At 44.0% G+C, this 23616-nt stretch overlaps 1 protein-coding gene across 1 annotated transcript; it reads left to right on the top strand.

Moving 5' to 3' along the window:
* The first annotated feature begins 220 nt into the window (after positions 1-220).
* Positions 221-22783, top strand: IFNAR1 (interferon alpha and beta receptor subunit 1). The gene is made up of 11 exons (XM_025985122.2): positions 221-553; positions 5821-5944; positions 8208-8386; positions 10132-10289; positions 10406-10544; positions 11456-11597; positions 14729-14928; positions 15026-15183; positions 17064-17214; positions 18167-18312; positions 19459-22783. The coding sequence occupies exons 1-11, from the start codon at positions 481-483 to the stop codon at positions 19696-19698; spliced, it is 1710 nt and encodes a 569-aa protein (XP_025840907.2). The 5' UTR covers positions 221-480; the 3' UTR covers positions 19699-22783.
* The last annotated feature ends 833 nt before the right edge of the window (positions 22784-23616 follow it).

Here is a 23616-nt window from a genome sequence, read left to right as displayed (position 1 = left end):
GCACGCGCGGTCCGCCGCCTCCCCCCACCTCCCCCGCGGAGGACTCGTAGGGCGGGGTGAGCGCGGAGGGGCGGGGAGGGGAGGGGAGAGGAGGGAGGAAGGAAGGGGTGGGGACGGGAGGGAGGAAGGAAGGGTGGGAGACGGGGCCGGGGGCGAGGGGCGGCCTTTGCGCGAGGGTTAGCTCGCGCCGCCTGGCTCCGCGGGACGGGACCGGGGATGGGGCTCGCTCGGCCAGCGGCGGCCCCGGACGATGCTCCCCCTCCTGGGCGCGACGCCCCGGGTGCTGGCGGCGGGGCCGCCGTGGGTGTTGCCCGCAGCGGGCGGGGCGGTGGGCGGGGCGAGCGCGGGAGGGGAGCGGGGAGGGGAGGACGGAAGGGGAGGGGCGGGGGCGGCCCTTGCGGAGGGTGAGCTGCCCCGCGTCGCCCGGTTCGCGCGAGGTGCCCGAGGATGTGACTTGCTCGGCCAGGGCGGCCCCGGACGATGCTCACCCTCCTGGGCGCGACGACCGTGGTGCTGGTGGCGGGGGCGCCGTGGATGTCGCCCGCAGCCGCAGGTCAGACACGCGGGGCCTCGGCGCAGGCCCGGGGCGGGGCGGGGCGAGGGGCTGGGCGGTGGGGTCCGGGGAAGGGACTGGCGGAGACCGCGCGGAGGCCTCCCGGGGTCCTTGCGGAGACCTCGGCGGGTGCGGGGCCGCATCGCTCGGCCCGAAAGCGGGCGGTCGCGGAGTCCGAGCATCCTTGCGCGCCGCTGGCTTGCGGGCCTGCGCACCGGTCCCCGGCGGCGACCCCCCGCCCCCCCGGGCTTCCACCCCCGCCGCGCCGGGCGACCCGGGCCGTCCTGTCCTGTCCACTTCGCTTCTCTCCCGGGAATCCGGGAGCTCGGCTGGACCCTGAAATAATAAACGAGACTTTAGCCGCGAAACAGTGTTGCTGTGCCTGAAACATTGTCTCAATGTGACAGTTAGAGAGAGGCCGGGATTGCGGGAATTTCTCTGCCTTCAAGGCTTCGTGGAGTCTAATACAAAGTAACAAAGAAAAATGCGCGGCCAAGAAACAGAGTCTGGGGCCATCAGGCCAGTTTGCTGCCTCTATTAATACTTAACTAGGGAGCCGGTGGGGGGTGGGGATGGCAACTATTAAAAGGTTGACTCTGTAGTGAGGAGGGGGCACCCAGTGAGAAAAAGGGCCTAGGGGATCCCTGGGGGGCTCAGCGGTTTGGCGCCTGCCTTTGGCCCAGGGCGCGATCCTGGAGTCCCGGGATCGAGTCCCACGTCGGGCTCCCTGCTTGGAGCCTGCTTCTCCCTCTGCCTGTGTCTCTGCCTCTCTCTCTCTGTCTATCATGAATAAGTAAATAATAAAAAATCTTGAAAGAAAGAAAGACAGACTAGCACCACCGCAGGGCAGGAATCCAAGGGGTCAGTGAGGCCGCCTAATATGTTCAAAATCCCTGTTTGCATAGAAAAGCGAACCCTGATGTGGTACAAGAGTATTCTATTCCTCAAACTCTTCCATAAATATAGTATATATAGTAGATGGGTACGATGGTCCTGGTATAACCCATGGTAATCTCTTTGAAGTCTTTTGTTCTTGAAGTTTTTGTATTCAGCTCATTGTGCTGTAATATAAAACGAATTTTGGGACACCTGGGTGGCTCAGCGGTTGGGCATCCGCCTTTGGCTCAGAGCGTGATACTGGAGTCCCGGGATCGAGACCCACATCCGGCTCCTGCAGGGAGCCTGCTTCTCCCTCTGCCTATGTCTCTGCCTCTCTCTCTGTGTGTGTCTCTCATGAATAAATACATAAAATCAAAAAAATAAAAAGAATTTCCCCCAGAATTCCCATGTGAAAGTAGCATTTCTGGAGGATGTACATTAAGATCCTTATTTTAATCTAAATTAGGGGAGGGCTGCTAAAATAAACTTTATACACAGCTAGCATTATATTAGAGTTATACACAGCTTAACTGTGTACCAAGCAATTATCTAGGTGCTTTAAAGGTATAAACTCATTTAGTTTTCTGTAAAAAGCTACACACTGTTATCCTCGTTTTACAGGTGAACGGAGACACTGAGTAGCTTGCTTAAGGCCATACAGCTAGCCAGTGGCCAAACCGGAAATTAAACCCTGGGAATCTGGCAGCAGTGCCCTGGGCTTAAGACTTGTCTGTTTTCCTAAAGGTTAAACTATTTAAATTCTCAATTATCCATCGATACTGTTAAGTTCCTCATTATCATTCAATTAACTAATGTGTTTTTATTCCTCAAAGGAATAATAAAATGTTCAAAACCAAATGAAATGTTGACCAGAACTGGAGATCCTAATGTTGCTCCCTTTCAAAGTCATAAAAATACTCATTCTTTCCAACCTAGTGAATGCAATTCTAGGACCCTGGCCTAAGAAAATTAACAAAATACGGGAGGAAATTTTTATTTGTGTGGACGGATGTGTCTGGATTTATGTCAGACTTTAAAAGACTGTAAATCGGGACGCCTGGGTGGCTCAGCGGTTGAGCGTCTGCCTTTGGCTCAGGTCGTGATCCTGGTCCCCACAATCGATTCTGGCATCAGGTTCCCTGCAGGGAGCCTGCTTTTTTCCCTCTGCCTATGTCTTTGCCTCTCTGTGTCTCATCAATAAATAAATAAAATCTTTACAAAAAAAAAAGAGAGAGAGACAGTAAATTGTTTCTGATCATCCATAGGAATGTGAAAGGTTAGAAGCAACCAGTTGTGTAAGTGGGAGTATTGGATCAAGTGCCCATTTATAGATCTTAGACACTACAAAGTGAAATAGACTATTTTCAAACAGATATTGGTAATACGGACAGAACAAAATCTGTGAAATCGAAAACACTGTTTAATAACTATTTCTTTGTCATTTATCAGTCAGTTATCTGTTGGTCTCCCAAATGCCAAGATGCCCCAAATTGCAGTCTCCTTTCTTTAGCTGAAGGACGGCATCCCAGAGGCAATTCCTGGTTCTACCACCATCAGATTTCCTCTCCCTGTCTCAAGGCCCAGAATTACTGGAATTAGACTAGTCCAGACCAGAGATGACAAATGCCATCACACCTTTGGTTGATTCCTATAAACCCAGCTACGGGATTATAGACCCGTAGCTGCATAGAAACTATAAAATCACAACAAATGGAATGGGAATTAAGTTTAGAGAAGTGGAATAAGGGAAAGTCTCCAAGCAAGTAAATGTAAAGAAGATAATTGAAGGAGGGGAGACTCAATGAGGAACTCCCAAATTAAGAATAAAGTTTTCCAAAAAATAATAAATAAAAAATAAAAATAAAGTTTTCAGAAAATGTTATCTCAGCTCCTCCCCCTTTGGACTCCATACCATAACATCTCTAGCTGGAAAATAGAGTGAGCAGTACCAATAAAGAAATTTCTAGGGATCCCTGGGTGGCTCAGTGGTTTGGTGCCTGCCTTTGGCCCATGGTGTGATCCTGAAGACCCGGGATCGAGTCCCATGTCGGGCTCCTTGCATGGAGCCTGCTTTTCCCTCTGCCTGTCCCTCTCTTTCTCTCTTTCTCTGTGTCTCTCATGAATAAATGAATAAAATCTAAAAAAAAAAAAAAAAAAAAAAAAAAAAGTTCTACATAAGGACGCCTATGGTTGAAAGTCTACAAGGAGGGAACATGCTTGCCCTGAGACAAAAACAAAGGACGTATTGTAGGAACAAGAGATAAATAAATGTAAAAGCCAGCCTTTTAAAAAGTTTAGATTATTGGGGCACCTGGATGGCTCGGCGGTTAAGCATCTGCCTTGGGCTCAGGGTGTGATCCCAGGGTCCTGCGATCGAGTTCCGCATCAGACTCCCTGCAGGGAGCCTGCTTCTCCCTCTGCCTATGTCTCTGTCTCTCTGTGTCTGTCATGAATAGATAAAATCTTAAAAAAAAAAAAAATTGTAGCTTGTCATAGTGAAAGATCAACCTTTTGTGATGAAGAAACTCCTCTAACCCCACCACTGTGCTGAGAACTCTGAAAAATGCAGATTGGGATCCCTGGGTGGCGCAGCGGTTTAGCGCCTGCCTTTGGCCCAGGGCGCGATCCTGGAGACCTGGGATCAAATCCCACGTCGGGCTCCCGGGGCATGGAGCCTGCTTCTCCCTCTGCCTATGTCTCTGCCTCTCTCTCTCTCTCACTGTGTGCCTATCATAAAAAAAAAAAAAAAGAAAAGAAAAATGCAGATTAAGTATGCAGCTGTATAGACTGTCCTCAAGGAGTTTGTAATCTGATTGGAGATTGTGTTTAATGCAAAGAAACTGCTGGTTTTCTCTTGAAATATCTTCTTTCAGCAAGTTTTGAGATCCTAGTAGATGTCAGGTACTGTGTCGTGTACTGTGCTTTAGTGTGAAATTGAGGGGTACAGATGTGTGCTACAGCATGTAAGGAAAGAGCAAGGTTAGCATGAGCTGAAGTCCTTGATGATGGCTTTCTGTAAGGGGTCCAATGTGAGCTGGATCTAGGTAATGGTCAGAGAGGAAGAAAAACACAGGTGGAAGAAGCCAAAAGGGAAAAATAAGAGAGGACATCAAACTCAGGGAAGATTCATACTCGAAGCGTAAGAAATAATAGATCTCAAAAAAAAAAAAAAAAAGAAAGAAAGAAAAAGAAATAATAGATCTCTGGACTGGGGACTGGAAGTCCTTAAAAGTAATCAGAAGGGTTCGGGCTTAATATGAACACCTTTATGAGTTCCTACAGTGCTTGGCTGACATAAGAAACATTCATCTCTCTCGATTTTGTCATGTGAATATTTGTTTCTGTGTATGGCTGTTGACTTTGAAATCTCACCTGTTCCATTCTTTAACAGAATACATAAAGCATGAATATAGGATGTGAAACCAAACTGAGGCCACTAAACCATGAAACCTTGTATCTTTTACATCACTTTTAAGACCAAAGAAAATTTTTATGCAGAGACAATTTCTTCCTTTTTTCGTTTTTAACCTTAATTGCTAAAAAATGCCAGCTGTCATCTGAGCTTTCAGATGAGTTGTAGTCTATCTGCAGGTGGAAGGTGTTGTTTTATTTTTCATCACAATGAGTATGGCCTTTAATCCCCTTCATCCATTTCCCCCCTCCCTTCCGCCCCCTCCCCTCTGGTGACTGTCAATTTGTTCTCTAGAGTTGAGTCCATTTCTTGGTTTGCCTTTCTTTTTTTTTTTTTTTTTTTTTTTTTTTACCTTTGCTCATTTGTTTTGTTTCTTAAATTACACATATAAGTGAGATCATATGGTATTTGTCTTTCTCTGACAGACTTATCTCACTTAGCATAATACTCTCTAATTCCATCCATGTCATCGCAAATGGCAGATTTAATTCTTTTCTATGGCTGAACCTTCATCAGTTGATGGACACTTGGGGTGCTTCCATAACTTGGCTGTTGTAAATAATGCTGCTATGAACATAGGGGTGCATGTATTCCTTCAAATTAGCGTTTTGTGTGTCTTGTGTAAAGAGACTTTTAATTAAAAGATAAGGCTGATTTATCTTTCCTTATTTTTTCCAGCTTTACTGAGATACTTAGGACATAGAAGGCTTACTTTTTATAGATTTAAAAAAAAAAAAACCACCTCAGCCTCTTTCCAGCTCTCTCAGAAGCAAAGATTACATAAATAATTAGCAGCCTCCCTGTGCTGAGAGCAATCATTAGGGTTTTTTTTTTTTTTTTTTTAGATTTTTGCATGTTCTTTATTATATATGAATGTATTCATTCTTTAATCAGTGATGTGAAAGGAAGAACAATATTTTTAAGAATATTTACAGTGTACATGTGATTGTCTTCTGTCTTGTTTCTTTATTTCCAGGAGGAACAACTCTAAAATCTCCTCAAAATGTAGAGGTCTACATCGTTGATGATACCTTTATCCTAAGGTGGAACAGGAGCAACCCGTCTATCAGGAATGTGACCTTTTCAGCATATTATCAAACGTATGTGACTATTGATTGATTTGCAAGAATCACCTGAAATTTTTTAAAAATTGCCACACCATCGTTTATTTCTCAGATTTGGGAAACAATTGGTTTTTCTATCTTTTACAGAAACTTTATGTCTATGTAATGTTTATAGCTTACATTTCTACAAATAGAGACTTCATCCACTTGACCTTTGGGTGTTGTAGCAAAAGAGATTTGGGGGATGAGGATGGCAGACAGCTTCTGTAGACCACAGCCCAACCTTCTCTCTTCTAGATGCTCCACCTTCTTTGAGTATAAATTAGGGTCCGAACTAGAACATGTCTTGAGGATATGGAAGAGGACCCCAAAAGGTCTATCCGTGGTCTTGAAATAGCCCCCCAGTTCTCCGATGGTCAGGATTTTTCAATTCTCCCCATCGTATACAACATTTTAATTTTAGATACAATTTATTAACATGAGCATATTGGATCCTCTTTTTCCACAAACTCTTTTTCTAGAGTTTATGCCTTCTCCCTAGCACTTTCTACTTCGTAGCTGCCAAGAGGCTGGGCAAGCAGGGAGTTGCAGAAGAAAGGATTACAGAAGAACACAGCTCAGGAAGTGCAGTGCTTTGCTTTGGGTGTCAGGGCCCTGTGTGCTAACCATGATCTCTGTCCAAGAAACAGCGGCCAGGAATTGGGCAGTGAAAAAACAGGGTGTAGGACCTCCAGAACCAGGATCTCCCCACTTCAACCACAACCCGGGCACTCCTGTTTTCTAGTCGATTGTTAATAATCTCGCAGCTTTAGCCATTTGTGTCTGTATGTGCGTGTGTACACATGTGTATACATCTGTATACATACATACGTGTTTTTTCTCTTAATTAGCCACTTAAGAATTTTTATCTCTAGAGATTTTCTTTAAATTGAACTTTGAGGGCAGCCCGGGTGGCTGGCTCAGCGGTTTATCGCCTGCCTTCAGCCCAAGGTATGATCCTGGAGACCCGGGATCGAGGCCTACATCAGGCTCCCTGCATGGAGCCTGCTTCTCCCTCTGCCTGTGTCTCTGCCTCTCTCTCTCTCTCTCTCTCTCTCTCTCTCTCTCTGTGCGTCTCTCATGAATAAATAAATAAATAAAATCATTATTTAAAAAATGTTTAGGGGCAGCTCGGGTGGCTCAGCGTTTAGCGCCGCCTTCAGCCCAGGGCCTGATCCTGGAGACCCGGGATCAGGTCCCGCATTGGGCTCCTGGCATGGAGCCTGCTTCTCTCTCTGCCTGTGTCTCTGCCTCTCTCTCTCTCTCTCTCTCTACCTCTCATGAATTAATGAATAGAATCTTAAAAAAAAAAATGTTTAAATTGAACTTTGAATTTTGTCCATTTCATTCTTTGCCTTAGTTCAGAATTTTCTTATTAAACAACTATTTTAAGGACACCTGGGTGGCTCAATTGGTTAAGTATCTGCCTTTGACTTGGGTCCTGATCCCAGAGTCCTGGGATGGAGCCCCACATCAGGCTCTTTTGCTCAGTGCGGAGCCTACTTCTCTCTCTGCCTTCCACTCCCCCTGCTTTTTCACATTCTCTCTCTCTAACAAATAAGAAAAAAATCTTTTTTTTATTTTTAAAGATTTTATTTATTTATTCATGAGAGACACAGAGAGAGAGAGAGACAAAGACACAGGTCGAGGGAGAAGCAGGCTCCCTGCAAGCAGCCCGATGTGGGACTCGATCCTGAATCCCGGGATCATGCCCTGGGCCAAAGGCAGATGCTCAACTGCTGAGCCACCCAGGCGTCCCAGAAAAAAAAAAAAAAATCTTTCAAAATAAAAAATAAACAACTCTTTTAGGTATAACAAAGATTGTTTCAGATATTCTTATTTAAAGTAACCCTCTTGGGGCACCTGGGTGGCTCAGTGGTTGAGCATCTGCCTTTGGCTCAGGGTGTGATGCCAGGTCCTGGGATCAAGTCCTGCATCACACTCCTGGCAAGGAGCCTGCTTCTCCCTCTGCCTGTGTCTCTGCCTCTCTCTGTGTGTCTCTCATGAATAAATAAATAAATAAAATCTTTAAAACAAATGATCAGAGTTATTCCATTTATAAATAAAAGCCTGGTATGTATGTGCTGAACAAGAGTGCTACATGGCAACTCAAATGTTAACAGGACGTTAACTCAAATAGAATAACTACTTAGCCTAGCTTTATAATAGCTTCAGTTTTTAGTAAACAGAAACCATGTCTGACAGTCTTTTGTATTTTTATACATTTGCTTATTTGTTCATCTGCTTTTTTATCTTAAAGACTTGGAAATGATATTTGGTTAAAATTGCCTGGGTGTCAGTCTGTTGCCAACACCACATGCGACTTTTCTTCACTCAAGCTCAATGTTTACGACAAAGTTAAATTGCGTATAAGAGCAGAGGAAGGAAACAACACTTCTCCGTGGCATAATATTGACTCATTCACCCTATTTGAAAAAGGTAAGAGGAAGTTGCCAGCTGAATTACAGAATATTCCTCGTTAACTGTTACCATAAGGGCTCACTTCCCAAGCCCACTCATGTGCGTGATGTGAAATCTCCCACTTAAAAAAAAAAAAAAGCCAAACTGTTTTCATAATAATTCCAAGACTTCTCTGCCCCTTTTCCATGAGTATAGAGTTTTTTAAAAGAATATAAAAAATATTCTGGAGTTTTCCAGAGGCTGATGGATCATAGGGAGACTGGTGGGGTGACTTCCAGAGGTGGGTGTGAGATAACATCTGTCGTCTTTGTTAAGACAGTAATGGGACGAGATTTGACACAGTACCACTATTCTCACTATGTTTGTTTTGGGAAAATAGAGTTATTTTTTATAACAAATACTTGTTATGGCGCAGTGGGCTTATCATTATTACCTGTTAACGAATTAATATTTTAAAATGTTAGCAGTTTTCACATTTTCTGTGCTAAATATTCAAAGACATAATCCATATCAACAAAAGCTCTTTCATTTTTTTTTAAAGATTTTATTTATTTATTCATGAGAGACACAGAGAGAGAGGGGCCGAGACACAGGCAGAGGAGAAGCAGGCTCCATGCAGGAAGCCTGATGTGGGATTCGATCCTGGGACTCCAGGATCACATCCTGGGCCAAAGGCAAGCGCCAAACCGCTGAGCCACCCAGGGATCCCCAACAAAAGCTCTTTCAGACCCTCAGTTTCTCTGAGTTTGAAGGGGTCCTGAGTGTTAAACAGTTGGGAATCCCAGCCCTCTATCACAACCCCTGAGAAGGATGATCTCTGTCCCTCTCGGCACTTCTTGGCCTGCCACTCCCTCTGCAGCCCTGTGCATGTGCCCTCCGTTCCTGTCACTATACAGAAGCCACTCCCGTTGGGGCACCTGGGTGGCTCAGCGGTTGAGCGTCTGCCTTTGGCTCAGGTCGTGATCCCAGGGTCCTGGGATCAAGTCCCGTTTTGGTCTCCCCGCAGGGAGCCTTCTCCCTCTACCTGTGTCTCTGCCTCTCTCGGTGTCTCTCATGAATAAATAAATAAATATTTTTTAAAATCTTAAGAAAAAAAAGAAAAAAGGAAAAGAAACCACTCCTGTCAAGGACTCTGGTGCCCTCCTCAATGCCAAGAGACTTCCCAGCCCTCCTCTGGCTCAGAACCTTTGTAGGGCCACAGTGATCACTGGAAGCCCATCCACTTCTGGGTCTCCAGGGCCCTGATCCCTGCCAGCTCCTTTCCTGCTCATCCTTCCCTCCTTTGCCCCTTTCTCCAGGCCTTCCAGGCCTTTCGGTGCCAGATTACTGCAGGGCTGGATTGTCCTACTTCTTCTTTTTCTACCCTCGGTCCCTCCAATCTGTGTGCCCTTGAGAAAAGCTCAAACTTACATCTCCAGCCCCACTCCTTTCCCTTAACCTTGACACTTGTATCACCAGCTCTCTAGTCACCAGCTCTGCTTGGGTGTCTGAGTCATCAGGTCAAACAAAGCTCTTGATTTCCCACTCCAAACCTGCTCCTCTTGCAGCTAATTTTCCATCCCCATTACAGATGGCACCTGTTTCATTGATAGCGCCAAGAGCCTTGGAGTCACTTTTAGCATCCCTTTTCCTTGAAATCCTGCATCAGTTCTGTCAACACATTGAATGATCAACTTTGAGAGTGCGTACCCTGGAGTGGATCCCTGAATGTTTCCACCCTCTATTAATGAAGTGATCAAATAAATGTGTTCATTTCTTTACAGCTCAGATTGGTCCCCCAAAAGTACATTTGGAAGCCGAAGATAAGGCAATCATAATAAACATCTCCCTGCCTGGAGTGAGAGACAGCGTCATGTGGGCTCTGGATAGCTCCAGCTTTACCTACAGCTTAGATATCTGGAAAAACTCTTCAAGTGGAGAAGTAAGCGTTCTTTGTACCTCTGTTTAATGGGAGAGAAAAAAGACATGAATTTGTTCTCCATTTTGACCTTCTTTTTTTTTTTTTTGAAGAGCAGTCTTCTATTTGTTTTATTCTAGAGAAGGACTGAAACTGTTTACTCCAGAGATAAAATTTATAATCTCTCACCAGAGACCACTTACTGTTTAAAAGTTAAAGCAAGACTTTTGCCGAGAAAAAACGGTATCTATAGTCCTGTGCACTGTATAAAGACCCCAGGTAAGGAGGAAGTTCTGCTGTAGATTCCGTAACTATATATACAGGTGGGCAGTCTCTTGATGTTGGCGGTTTTGCCCTTTGTTGCTGACGTTTATAGGATGGTTTTAATAGATACTGAAACAAAAACATTACAACAGCACTTACATAAGCAAAAAAAAAAAAAAAATCACAGTATTTGGGATTTTTGTCTCAAGTGAACAGTAATGAAAGTTCTGCCTAGGGGCGCCTGGGTGGCTCAGTCGGTTAAGCATTTCTGCTCAGGTCATGATCTCGGGGTCCTGAGATCGAGTCCCACATCGGGCTCCCCTCAGGGAGCCTGCTTCTGCCTCTGCCTGTGTATCTGCCTCTCTCTAAGTGTCTCTCATAAATAAATCTTTAAAAATAAAAAAATGGGATCCTGCTAGATATATCTTACAACTTGCTTATTTAACTTATTACATTGAGGATCTCTTTATATGTCAGCACATACGATCTATCATGTTCTTTTTTTTTTTTTAATTTTAAGATTTTATTTATTTAGTTAAGAGAGACAGAGCACAAGCCAGAGATGGGGACAGGAAGCAGCAGAAGGAGAGGGAGAAGCAGACTCCCCACTAAGGAGGGAGCCCGACGCGGGGCTTGACCCCATTACCCTGGGATCATGACCTGAGCTGAAGGCAGACACTTAACCGACAGAGCCACCCAGGCACCCCTATCCCATTCTTTTTTAGTGGGTGATACTATCCCATAGTGTAAACCTACACCGTAACTCATGTGTAAGCCTTTTATTTTCTTGCCCATGCTGTTAAGAATTCTTCCCATGTATCTCTCGTGCTCAAATAAATAAATCTTTAAGAAAAAAAAAGAACCCTTACCATGTATTCTCACTCAAGTAAAAATGTATGCTTTTCTCTGTATTCTCTGTCTTCTAGTTGCAAATAAACTGCCTCCACCAGAAAACATCCGGCTTGATGCTAAAAACCACATCTTTGTTCTTAGATGGGATTACCCCTATGGAAGTGTGAAATGGGGTCACGCACGTCCAAATGTGACTTTCCAAGCTCAGTGGCTCTAGTAAGTTCTCATCCATGAGTGTCCCTTTGCCCAGTTTCTTAGGGTTCCTTGCACTGGGCTTCGGCCCCCTACAGCTCTCTGCACAGGTGACTGCTTCAGGAGATTGTACTTCAGGAGATTGTACCATCCAGTGTTTCCTCTTGGGCCCGACTCTGCGGTTAACTAACCAGTGACACTGAGCTGATCCCTTAGTCTCTTTGGGCCTTGGTCTCTTCGTTTGTTGTAAAGTGGGCATATTTCTAATAAGATCTCGTGGACTTACTGCTTTCTTCTTTTCTTTTCTTTTCTTTTCTTTTTTTTTTTTTAAGTCTGCCTCTCTTTATGTGTGTCTTATTATTTCCTCAGTCTGGAGTAATTGACAGGTGACCCTGACCTTTCCTTCAGAACTCCCTTTTCCCATGAGTCCTTGGGATGACCTCAGTCCATTCCAACTTAGCCTTCCTGTTTTCTTGACGATTTTTAGTGGTTTGGGAAGGTTTTCTTTGGAGTGATCGCTTCAGCGGGAAATAGGGAAAGCTGGAGAGAACAGCGTTCTAGCCAACTAGGTAGGATGTCCAAGCACCGTGGAAGCGGTTGGGCACTGCACGTAGTTCGTGTTGGCTGGAAAGTTGTGGCCGGTAAAGAGGCAAATCGAGGGGAGGCAGGGGATGGGTAAGAAGGCCCTGCCGAGGGCAAAGGAAAAGAGGGACCAGCGGCAATGCCAGCAAGGGCAGGAAAGGAAGAGTGAGAAGAGGGAGAGAAGCCAGAAGTGGACGGAGAGCCAAGGGCAGTGGGGGCCGCTCTGGTGGACTCGACCCTGTTCACTGTGGAATGGAAACGCGTTCCTGTGCCCGTAAGCTCCGACTCACCAGGAAACTGTGCAGTCATCTCATGCCTATACCTCCCTCTCAGAAGTATGTGGAGTCTGAGGGCCACAGACCAGGGAGGGAAAGGGGTTTCTGGTGTCCGGTCTCGAAGTTTCTTGTGGGTGCTTGGCACCCTGTATGAAGCACCCTAGGGATGGTAAAGTTACAACAGAATACGACACGTGCTTCCCGAAATCCAAGGCAGGCAGCTGAGATGGCCTGGCAGGCTGTGATTTGGGGCTGAGGGGTGGTCTACAGGGCATAAGGGTTACAGAAATCAAAAATAGAGGGGCACCTGGGTGACTCAGTGGTTGAGTGTCTGCATTCGGCTCAGGTCATGATCCCAGGGTCCTGGGATCGAGTCCCGCATCAGCAGGGAACCGGCTTCTCCCTCTCCCTCTGCCTCTCCCCCTGCTCATGCTCTCTCTCAAATAAATAAAAATAAAATCTTGAAAAATAAAAATAATGTTAGGTTAAGGCAAGGGGGAGAGATCGCTCTGTAACAAATTACCAGCAAGTTAGCAGCTTACAGAGTGCTGTTATCTCCCAGTGACTTCTAGTCGGGGGACCAGGCGTGGCTTAGCTGGTCCCTCTGCTCAGGGTATCACAAGGCTGCAGGCAAGGTGTCAGGCTGGGCTGTGGTCTCGTACAGGCCTCAGCGTCCTCTCCTACGCTCAGGTGGTGGTTGGAAGAATTCATTTCTCCAAGCTGTACAGCTTACATTGGCCTGCTTCTTGGGGGCCACAGGGAGAGACAAATCTCTGATCCCTGGACCCCTCTTTTCAGGGGCTTGTCTGATTAGGTCAGGTCCATCCAGCTCAGTCTCACTGGATTAACTCAGGGTCGACTGATTTGAGACCTTCCTCTCATTTGTAAATCCCTGCACTTTTGCCATATAATGTCACCTAGTCAAGAGTTCATGGGCCCTGCACACACTCAAGGGGAAGGATTACGCAGAACATGTGCACCAGGGGTGGAAACCTTGTGAGCCATCTTGAAATTTTGCCTACCATGTGGAAGAAGACCTACCTTGAGAACGGTTGAACATTTGGGCGTGGGAGAGCAATGAATGAGAAAATTGAGTAAGTAGAATAGGATAAGATTGGGCTTGGCCTCAGACTCTCCGATAGGCATTTGGGTCCAGCCATTTGGAATTTTGCTTTGAGGGATAGGCAGCATGAGGTCTGTATTCAAGGAGGGTGAGGATTGCCACGTTGTACGTAGACCACAGAGACGCCAAAGACAGAACCAGTTAGGAGGCTTACACATTCCAGGCTGGAACTGAGTGGCTTTGAGCTGTTGGTTGCTGAGCAGTTTACTTGACCTCTTCACACTCAGGTGCCCGTATTCTGTTTAGACTCGCTCTTACCACACTGGGCATATATCTCCCTTATGATACTTATCCATTGGTGTTTAAGCTTCACAGCTGGATTTCCAGAAGGAAAAAAAAAAAAAAGCCTGATATGTAGCGCTTTGCCAGTTTTCATGATGTAAATACTCCTACTGTGATCACCTCTTCATCTTGTTTTGTTTTTATTGTGGTGACTTTCAACACTTTCGAGCTTGAACGTGATGTCACCAAACTTGGCATTGGGAAGAAATGTTCATGAGGACTCACATTGTAGAGTATTTCCACCTTAGAGATCCAATAGACGTAAATAGCTTGGAGCATCGACAATACAGTGTAGTGAAAGAATTAGGACAGCATGAGTTTTGATCCAGGTTGTCACCGATGCTTCTGACCCATCAGTATCTTTTTTTTTATAAAGATTTTATTTATTTATTCGAGAAACAGATAGAGAGGCAGAGACACAGGCAGAGGGAGAAGCAGGCTCCATGCAGGGAGCCCAATGTGGGACTCGATCCCGGGTCTCCAGGATCACACCCTGGGCTGAAGGCGGCGCTGAACCGCTGAGCCACCCGGGCTGCCCGCATCTTTTATTTTTAATACTATTTCTTTGTAAGTTTGTGTAATTTAATTTTTAATAATGACTTTTAATAACTGGCTCCGGCACATTCCTGAAAATTCAGCTGTTTGTTCTTGTGGGCTGGCCCTGGGCAGCTCTAGCACACCTGCGCCTTGTCACATGTGCTTAGAGTAAGGGGTTTGGTTCTCTTGTGTTGTAGGTGTGCTTCTTGCCCTGTACGATCTGCTTTCCAAGGGTGGGGACCATTTCTTCCCTCTGTAACCTTAACCCCTCAGTGTCCAGCATATTCTAGGTACTTCATAAATATTTATTGAACTACTATGTTTGTAATACATTTTTTTTTTTTTTGTCTTTGAAGTGCCTATTTAAAAAAGATTCCTGGGGACAGTTCAGGTAAATGGAAACAAATACCAGGCTGTAAAAATGTCCACACAACCCACTGTGTCTTTCCTCAAAATACTTTCCGAAAGGGAATTTACCTTATCCGTGTTCAGGCATCTGATGGAAATACCACATCCGTTTGGTCTAAAGAAGAAAAATTTGATGCTCAGTTACAAAGTAAGCCAGTTCTTTTGACTTCAGATTGTGCTTATGAAGTCTTCGCATTTTTTCCAAGTTGATCATTATGTCTATACCTTTTTTTTTTTTTTTCTAGTTACCCTGTTGCCCCCGGTCATTACCATGAAATCCACCAATGATGTTTCCCTGCGGGTCTATATCAGTGCTCCGGAAGAGTCTGAAAACAAGCCTGTGAACCAGAATTTCCCACTAATTTATGAAATTGTATTTTGGGAAAACACTTCAAATGCTGAGGTAAAAAAAAAAAAAAAAACAGCAACTACATAGTGAAAGTTTTGTAATGTTAGGGTTATAACTAGGATTTGGGGAGACAAAGTTTGAAGTTTAAATGTTGGGAAATTTTTAAACTTTAATAAAGACACTGGGATCAAATCCGATATTTACAACATAAAGAATATTAGCATCTCTCCTTGTTTTATAGTATAGTTATGGATCACCTGCATCTGGGCCCTGGATTTATTGTCAACATTTGGATCCCTGTGCCTCTTACTACCCAAATCAGAATCTCTGGGGATGGAACTCAGGAATTTGCATTTTTAATATGATTCCTGGGATTTATCTAAAGCAGAGTTTCTCAACATTGTTGACATCCAAACTGGACGATTGTTGTGGGAGCTGTCTTGTGCATTATAGGATACTTAGCAGCATCTCCAGTCTCTGCCCACTGGTCACCAGTAGCACTGCCTTCCCATGGTGACAACCAAAAAAACCTCCAGACTTTGCCAGAAATCCCCTGGGGGCGGGGTACCTGGAGGAGGCCAAAGAGTCTCAGGTGGTACGCTGGTTCCCTGGCCCTCCGAGAGGAGAGCATACTTCAGAGCTCTGCTTTGCTGCACCAAATCCTGTCCCTTGTTATTCAATTTCATGGAAGGGGAAGGATTTGAAAACAGTCTTCTAAAAAGGACCCCTTGGCAAGGGGAGTCATGAAAAAAGAGTTAAGAAACAGAGGCTTAAACACTCAAATTTGGGACGCCTGGGTGGCTCAGCAGTTGAGCGTCTGCCTTCAGCTCAGGGCGTGATCCTGGGGTCCTGGGATCGAGTCCCACATTGGGCTCCCTGCAGGATGCCTGCTTCTCCCTCTGCCTATGTCTCTGCCTCTCTCTCTCTCTCTCTCTCTCTCTCTCTCTGCCTGTCATGAATAAATAAATCTTAAAAAAAAAAAAACACTCAAATCCAAAAACCACAGACAAAGGCAATACACAACATTGGACAATCCATGTGATTTCCCTATAGAATTACAATCAAGGAATCAACCTTTAAAAACCTTGTGTTGTTGAGTGGGTAAACTCTATAAATGACTTCCTCTTCTGTTGGAAATCTAAGAAAATTAGAATGACTGGGCTACTTTTCCTTTTAACTGTCTGAATGCACTGTAACCAAAGTATAATTTAGCCCATTGAGAATTACAGCCAGCTCTCAGTTGTCCCTACATCAGGAAAACCTAAATTTGTGTCTCAATCCACCAAGTTATGTAACCTCAGGCCCACCAAGTTGTGTAACCTCAGGCAGGGTGCTTTACCTCTCTGAAATTTCATTTCCTCTTCTTTAAAATGGTAGTCATAGTAACTCTATTTTTTTTTTTTAAGGATGTTTATAAGGTTAAAAATTGAGTAACATGGGGCACCTGGGTGGCTCAGTGGTTGAGCGTCTCCAGCTCAGGTCATGTTCCCAGGGTCTTGGGATTGAGTCCCGCTTCAGGCTTCTCTCAGGGAGCCTGCTTCTCCCTCTGCCTATGTCTCTGCCTCTCTCTGTGTGTCTCTCATGAAAAAATAAATCTTTAAAATAAAATATAAATAAATAAATAGATAGATAGATAGATAAATAAATAAATAAATACCGATCAACAGGTACTTCTAAATTAGAGTTATCTTGGGAATGTATCATATTTTTAAAAAAGGGAATGTACCATATTCCTTTGGGGAAGCAGCATTTTTAAGTTTGACATGGGTTATAATCTGTCGTCCAAAGCATGTATATTTCTTAAACTTACACCAACTAAGTGGTTGGGAGAGGCCAGTCGTAGACAATGTTTGGAGAGTTTAGGAAATCGATGTTCCAACTCCGATTTCATAAGGTGACTAAAGTCTATCAATGATCTACTTATTTTTTTACAGAGGAAAATTCGGGAGAAAAAAACTGATTTTACTTTTTCTAAATTGAAACCGCTGACTGAATATTGTGTCAAAGCCAGAGCACTCATCGAGGATGATAAGTGGAATAAAAGCAGTGGTTTTAGTGATACTGTGTGTGAGAAAACAAAACCAGGTCAGAATCTTTGATTATATCTTTCTTTCTTTTAATGTAACTGGACTTCTAATAATTCAGTTCACTGAAAATTGCAAAATATTTTCTTCATGGGCTACATGAATCAAAAGTAGACTTTCAGGCTGTCTTTCTATTTTAGAAAATATTTTTAATGCACGATTCCATGTTTTTGAATGCTTAATACTTCATCCAATACCCACATAATTTATTGCCTTTAATAATTACTCTTTAACATTTAATAAGACTATTTTTAGTCGTTTTTGTTTGTTTTTATGTAATTTTTTATGTAATTATGTGGAAATAATTTCATTAGTTCAATTGTGAATTTTGTTCTGTGGGAATGGTTAAGCCCCATTTTGTATTTTGCAATTTCCAGTGTTGACTTCGAGATGCTGATTAGTCACAGAATGGTTTTAGTTATGCTAGTTGTGTGTCACGGAAGTGCTAGAGAACACTTTGCACATGGGTAGCTATATGTCAATATTGTATACTTTCCTTTGCCAGGCCACTCTTTAAATGGAAATGCACTAAAAAAAAAAAATAAATAAATAAATAAATAAAATAAATAAATGGAAATGCACTGCCTAAAAAGGAGGGGCCAGGGGGCATGCCTGGCTGCCTCAGTCAGAAGAGCGTGAGACTCTTGATCTCAGGGTCATGAGTTCGAGCCCCACATTGGGTGTGGATCCTACAGATGGATGGATGGATGGATGGATAGATAGATAGATAGATAGATAGATAGATAGATAGATAGATAATAAAGGGAATGCATTGCCTACAGCTGTTGTATGCTCTATGTTACCAGAAATATTTCTAAAGTATATCATGTTACCTTTAGATTGTTACCTTTCCTTTCACATGGCTATATTTTGCCCACACAGACTGTCAGCCCTTAATGTTTTTGTGTGTCAAAACCTATGTCGATGCTAAACATCACTTACTTTATTTTTAGGAAATACTTCTAGAACCTGGCTCATAGCTGGAATTTGTGCTGCAATATTTTCCATCCCTGTTGTCATTTATGTTGTGAAACTTCTCCTGAGATGTATCAGTTATGTGTTCTTTCCATCAAGTAAACCTCCATCCACTATAGATGAGGTATGTGACTTTTGTCAACAGGTGGATTTTTCTTAAAATGAATCTGATTTCAACAGAATATATACACTTTCTTAATATTGGGGAAATAGTAGAGACTGGGATATTTTCTTCACTTTCAGTAAACTGGCTTTAGAAACAGTCACTTAATATCATGTCATGTGGAATAGTAAGGTTTGGCGTGAATCTCGTATCTTTCTTCAGTTTGGCTACCTTGGAATTTGTTTTACCATTGAAAGGCTGGGTATTCACCAACAGCCGTAAGCTTCATCATCAGTACGTTCTGTGGGTGACATCACAGAAAATGAAATAACAGAACATGAGCCTCCTTTTGGGACACCTCACAGGCTCATATTTGGCACCCCAGTGAGGTTGGCATATCTCATGAAAGCACTAAATGACAAAGACCTAAGCCCAGGACCTAGCCTGTGGCTGGTGTGTTCGCCCGGGGGACGGGGGGTGGGGGCGGGGGTTCAGGCTGCCTGCCTTGAGAGTATCAATTGGAGCTCCAGCTTTGGAGCTAGCAAGACCCAAAGTTGAATTGTTGATCAACTGCTATATGTTTGCATATGTTAACTCTATGAACTTGAACAGATCACTTAAGAGAACTAGAACTAGTGCTCTTATTTGGTAAAATTTCAAAAAAGGAGCACCTGAGTGGCTCAGTGGTTGAGCATCTGCCTTCGGCTCAGGTCATGATCTCGAGTCCTGCATTGGGCTCCCTATGGAGAGCCTGCTTCTCCCTCTCCCTATGTCTCTGCCTCTCTCTCTGTGACTTTCATGAATAAATAAAATCTTAAAAAAATTTTTTTTTCAAAAGCAACTCTCTCATTCCAGAGCAACTCTCTCATTCCAGAGCCCCAATGTACCTCGCGTTTCCTTCCTTTCCCGTGCTCCCTGGCCCCCCTCTGGGGTCCTCTTACCTACCTGCCTTAAGACTGTGCCAAGATGCACATGACCATCCTAGGAAGGGGCTTATTCTAAAGGTTTTAAGCGCCATCCAGAGGCTCCTAACTGGTTTTTCATATGAACACCAAGAGGTTAGCCTTTTCTCAGTAGTGGATGTAAGAAACTGATGCTGTTAAAACTAAAAAAAACCATTACTATTTTAAACACTCTGTTCCTATTCTTCTCTCTTTCTTAAATTAGTATTTTTCGGAGCCACCGCTCTGGAATCTCCTCCTTTTGACATCCGAGGAGCAAACGGAAAGGTGTTTTATCATTGAAAATACGAACACTATCTCTGCAGTAGAAGAAACTAATCAAACTGATGAAGATCACAAAAAATACAGTTCCCAAACGAGTCAGGATTCGGGAAACTATTCGAATGAAGATGAAAGCGGTGGAAGCAAATTCAGCGAAGAGTTCCTGCAACAGGAAAGCGAGTGACCAGAAGGGAGCCCTGAAAGACGTGGGAGTTCCATGGAAGCCACACCAGAAACCTGAGCTCTTGCTTTGACCAGCCAGAGGATGCTGGCTTATTCGGGAAGGGAAACGTCTTCAGGTCACAGGTCCTAAATCCAGGCAAGCACTAATTTGTTGGACAGAAGTTTTCTGTATTCTTTTCCCTGTGCAGAGGCTTGAAAGACAGTGGACCCATCTGATGAAATGAGTGAAATCCCAGAAAATGTTCTCGGTCTGTCTCATGACATCTCAAGTACCACTGTGGCAAAGCACACAGAGGAATTGTGTTCCTGTCCAGTGATGCCGTCACTTTATGCCTGGATCTGCCCGTGTCACTGATTCGTCTTCCATTTTCAGTTTTATAGTTCAGGATTTTTCAGGAGGTATTTAGACACTTTTGACACTGAAGTATATGTAAGCCCTTAGGAAATTTCTTTAGAAAAGCTGAATACCGTTACCACTGGTTTTCTGAAAAATAGCTTAATCTAGAAAACATCCACAGGTGCCAGAAATTGTGATCCTTACAATTTTCAGGGGAACCCTGTCCCAAAACCTGGGCTTCTCCATCACAATCACCTATCCCTTTGGTGCTTTAGGATTCAAACCAGGTGATCTTTTCATACGCATTAATACTTCCTGACTCATAACTTAATTCCCAACCGGGTAGAACAGGTTTCGGATTCGAATTTCAATCACTGAAGTTACAGAGAAAGAGAAAATGGCCTAATTAGAGAAGTGATTATAATATTTTAAGATAAGGAAGTATGTAGAGGGTAGTTGCAGTATATACAGGAAGTCTTGGGACCAGAAAATACTACCAATAGAACAGGATAGTAAGAAGAATAAAATCAAGAGGAGGAAAGCAGAGGACTTCAGTGAAAAATAAGAGGAATGTGTCTAATCAGCTTTTAATGATTAACATGCTGTGAGGTTGCTCATCTGTATCTCTCTTTTTTTCTTTCTTTCTCAGTTTTATTGAGGTATAACTGACATGTAACTTACCTGTGTCATGTTTCGTACCGGGCCAGCTTCTCTCTACCATGTGGCAGTATTCAGGTACCCCTCCTGCCCAGCTCATACACACTCAAGAAAGCGAAAATTTATTATCAAGGTGAGGAAGAAAATGTAACTGGAAGGGAAACCCAATTTTAAGAATTACATAACGTTTTTCGAAGGCCACCTGTAATGTATTTTTAAATTATTCATGGAGATTCCCCCCTTCATAGGAAGTCTAGGAATTTTCATCACGGCAGGCTAGGATGGACGTAACCTATGGCCAGTATTGTGTTGTAGTCCCTGCTGAGGTCCCAGGTTGACGTGTGGGGAAGAAAAGGTGGCAAGCAGCTCCCCCAGGGCAGCACCTCCTCGGCACACCCACAGCTCCGGAGAGCACACCACGTGCTTTCCTGGACCTGCAGCCCTGGTTTCCAGCAGAGCGTAGTGGAAATCAGGGAGCCCTGAGGATCCCACAACACAGGTCTCTGCTGGAAAATCCCGAAGGTGACCCCACACATCCACCTCTTGATCACTCTGCCCAGAGACGTCTAGTTTCAAGCAGACCTTCTGGGTTGGCTCTCCACTTGTAAAGGCCCCGTCTGTGGAAATTTGCTTCTTTAAAGAAGAGATTAGGAGCATGTTATGACCTCCCCGCCACCACCACCACCACCACCACCACCACCAACTCTCAGACGGTGCTGACTCAGTGGTCCCATCCAGCACGCAGGTCCAGGCAAGAAGCCGCTTCACACTCGATGTCCTTTGTGGGGTGTGGAGGAGGGGAATCTTAGATACTAGAATCAGAAGACACCAGTGAGGGGCGCCTGGGTGGCTTGGTTGAGTGCCTGCCTTCTGCTCCGGTCATGATCCCAGGGTCCTGGGTTCAAGCCCCACATCAGGCTCCCTCAGCAGGGAGCCTGCTTCTCCCTCTCCCTCTGCCTGCCACTCCCCTTGCTCATGCTCTTTCTGTCTGTCAAATAAATAAATAAAATCTTTAAAAAAAAGAAGAAGAAGAAGAAGACACCAGTGAAATCGTTAGGTCCCCAAGATGTGGGAGTGGATGTCTTTAGGTTTGAAGATCCTGGTTTTTTCAGGGAACAAGCATCTCAGCAGCAGTGAACAAAACCCCTTCATTCTTGCCTTGTCTTCTACACATGAAACTACTTCATTTCCATTCTTCATTATGGTCTACATGTAGCATAATCAGGAGGTGCTTGCTTATAAGGCATTAAGTGTTGTTTCTGAAGAATAGTTTACTTGGAAATAATCCTGTACTTAGGAGCACCAAGAAACCACCTCAGAAATACTATACGGATAGTCCTTGGAGCGGCTGAATAGAATCAAAAATCTATGTCAAAGATGTGTATCATTACAACCATGTAATCTATTATAGATTAAAGATACATGTAAATAGTGACATGGGCGTGTAAACACATCCACGCATGTTTATACCCACCTTTGCCCTCACACATGACGTGGGTCATATTCCATTAGGATTTCATGAAGTACTTATTAGTATAGATTCTAATTCAAAAATTAGGAATGTAACTCAGAGCTATGAATTGTAGAATCTGACCAGAGATTTATAACCTATAAACTCGTTTTTTAAATATAATTTAGAGTTTGTATCTCTTCCCCAACCTGCGGCCTTTAAAAGGCAGCCCCAAACTGCTCTTAAGAATCCTGAGTGTACAGAAACGTTCCTTCCTCCCCCTTCCTTCCTATGACTACCTGACATGTTGTATGTTTGTTTTTTGTCTGGTATCTGTCTGCCCCCCATGAGACCAGAAGCTCTATGAGAGCAAGGACTTTCCTTTATTCATTGATGTATCCCCAGCATCTACAGAATTGCACTGCGTTGCTCATGGAGGTTGCATAGAAAATCCTTATCGAATGTGTGAAATCTGCAATTTGAAACCAAATGGTTGTTTCTGACGATGTTTGTGTGTTAGTTGAGTTGCGGAAGGATGTAAACCATGTGTTCAGTGTTTCTATGCAGTAAAGTTGTATTTGTGTTTTTGTCTTCAACCCTATTGCTGTGAACAATTTTATATAATAAACACTGAGACCAGAAGTCTTTTATTTTGTTGTTGTCATGCTTAGGCTTAATAAACTTGCATATACAAAAGGTGCTACAATGGGTGCCTTCACAATTTGTGAAGCAGAGGGGGGCCGACGCCTGGGCCAAATGTTCCAATGTCAGGCACTGAGTATCCTGAAGGCACCACTGCAGCTGTCTTGTCCCCCAGCTCCTGGACCAGCAGCTCTTTTCCTTTTCACAACCCTCTTTTTCCTCTTTTCCTTTTCACAACCTCACCTTAAGACTTGGATGGAGCACAGCCTTTATTAAATGAGTTTGCAGTGGTGGTGCATACTCTGCTTTCCTGAACTCAACTGCCTTCCTTCTAGAAATATTTCTTCTCAGAATAAACTCAGAGATTTCTAAGGACACACCCCAATCCCACATGTAAATTCATCTCTCCTGCCATCTGGACACATTTTTTCTTAAAGTTTTATTTATTGGGGGCACCTGGCTGACTCAGTGGTTGAGCATATGCCTTTGGCTCTGCTCGTGATCCCAGGGTCCTGGGATTGAGTCCCACATCGGGCTCCCTGCAGGAGACTGCTTCTCCCTCTGCCTGTGTCTCTGCTTCTGTGTCTCTCATGAATAAATAAATAAAATCTTTTTTAAAATTTTTATTTATTTATTTTAGAGGGCGAGCAGGAGGAGGGCAGAGGGAGAGAATCCTCAAGCTGACTCCCCACTGAGCACGAAGCCCAGTGAAGGATTCAATGTCGTGACCTCTGAGATCATGACCCGAATCAAAAGCAAGAGTCAGACACTCAAATGACTAAGCCATCCAGGCAACTCTCTCTGGACACATTTAATCTGACATTGAGGGATCC

The sequence above is a fragment of the Vulpes vulpes genome, chromosome 15 (genome assembly GCF_048418805.1).
Source record: "Vulpes vulpes isolate BD-2025 chromosome 15, VulVul3, whole genome shotgun sequence".
Lineage (NCBI taxonomy): Eukaryota > Metazoa > Chordata > Mammalia > Carnivora > Canidae > Vulpes > Vulpes vulpes.
This window is presented reverse-complemented; position numbering and strand designations above follow the sequence as displayed.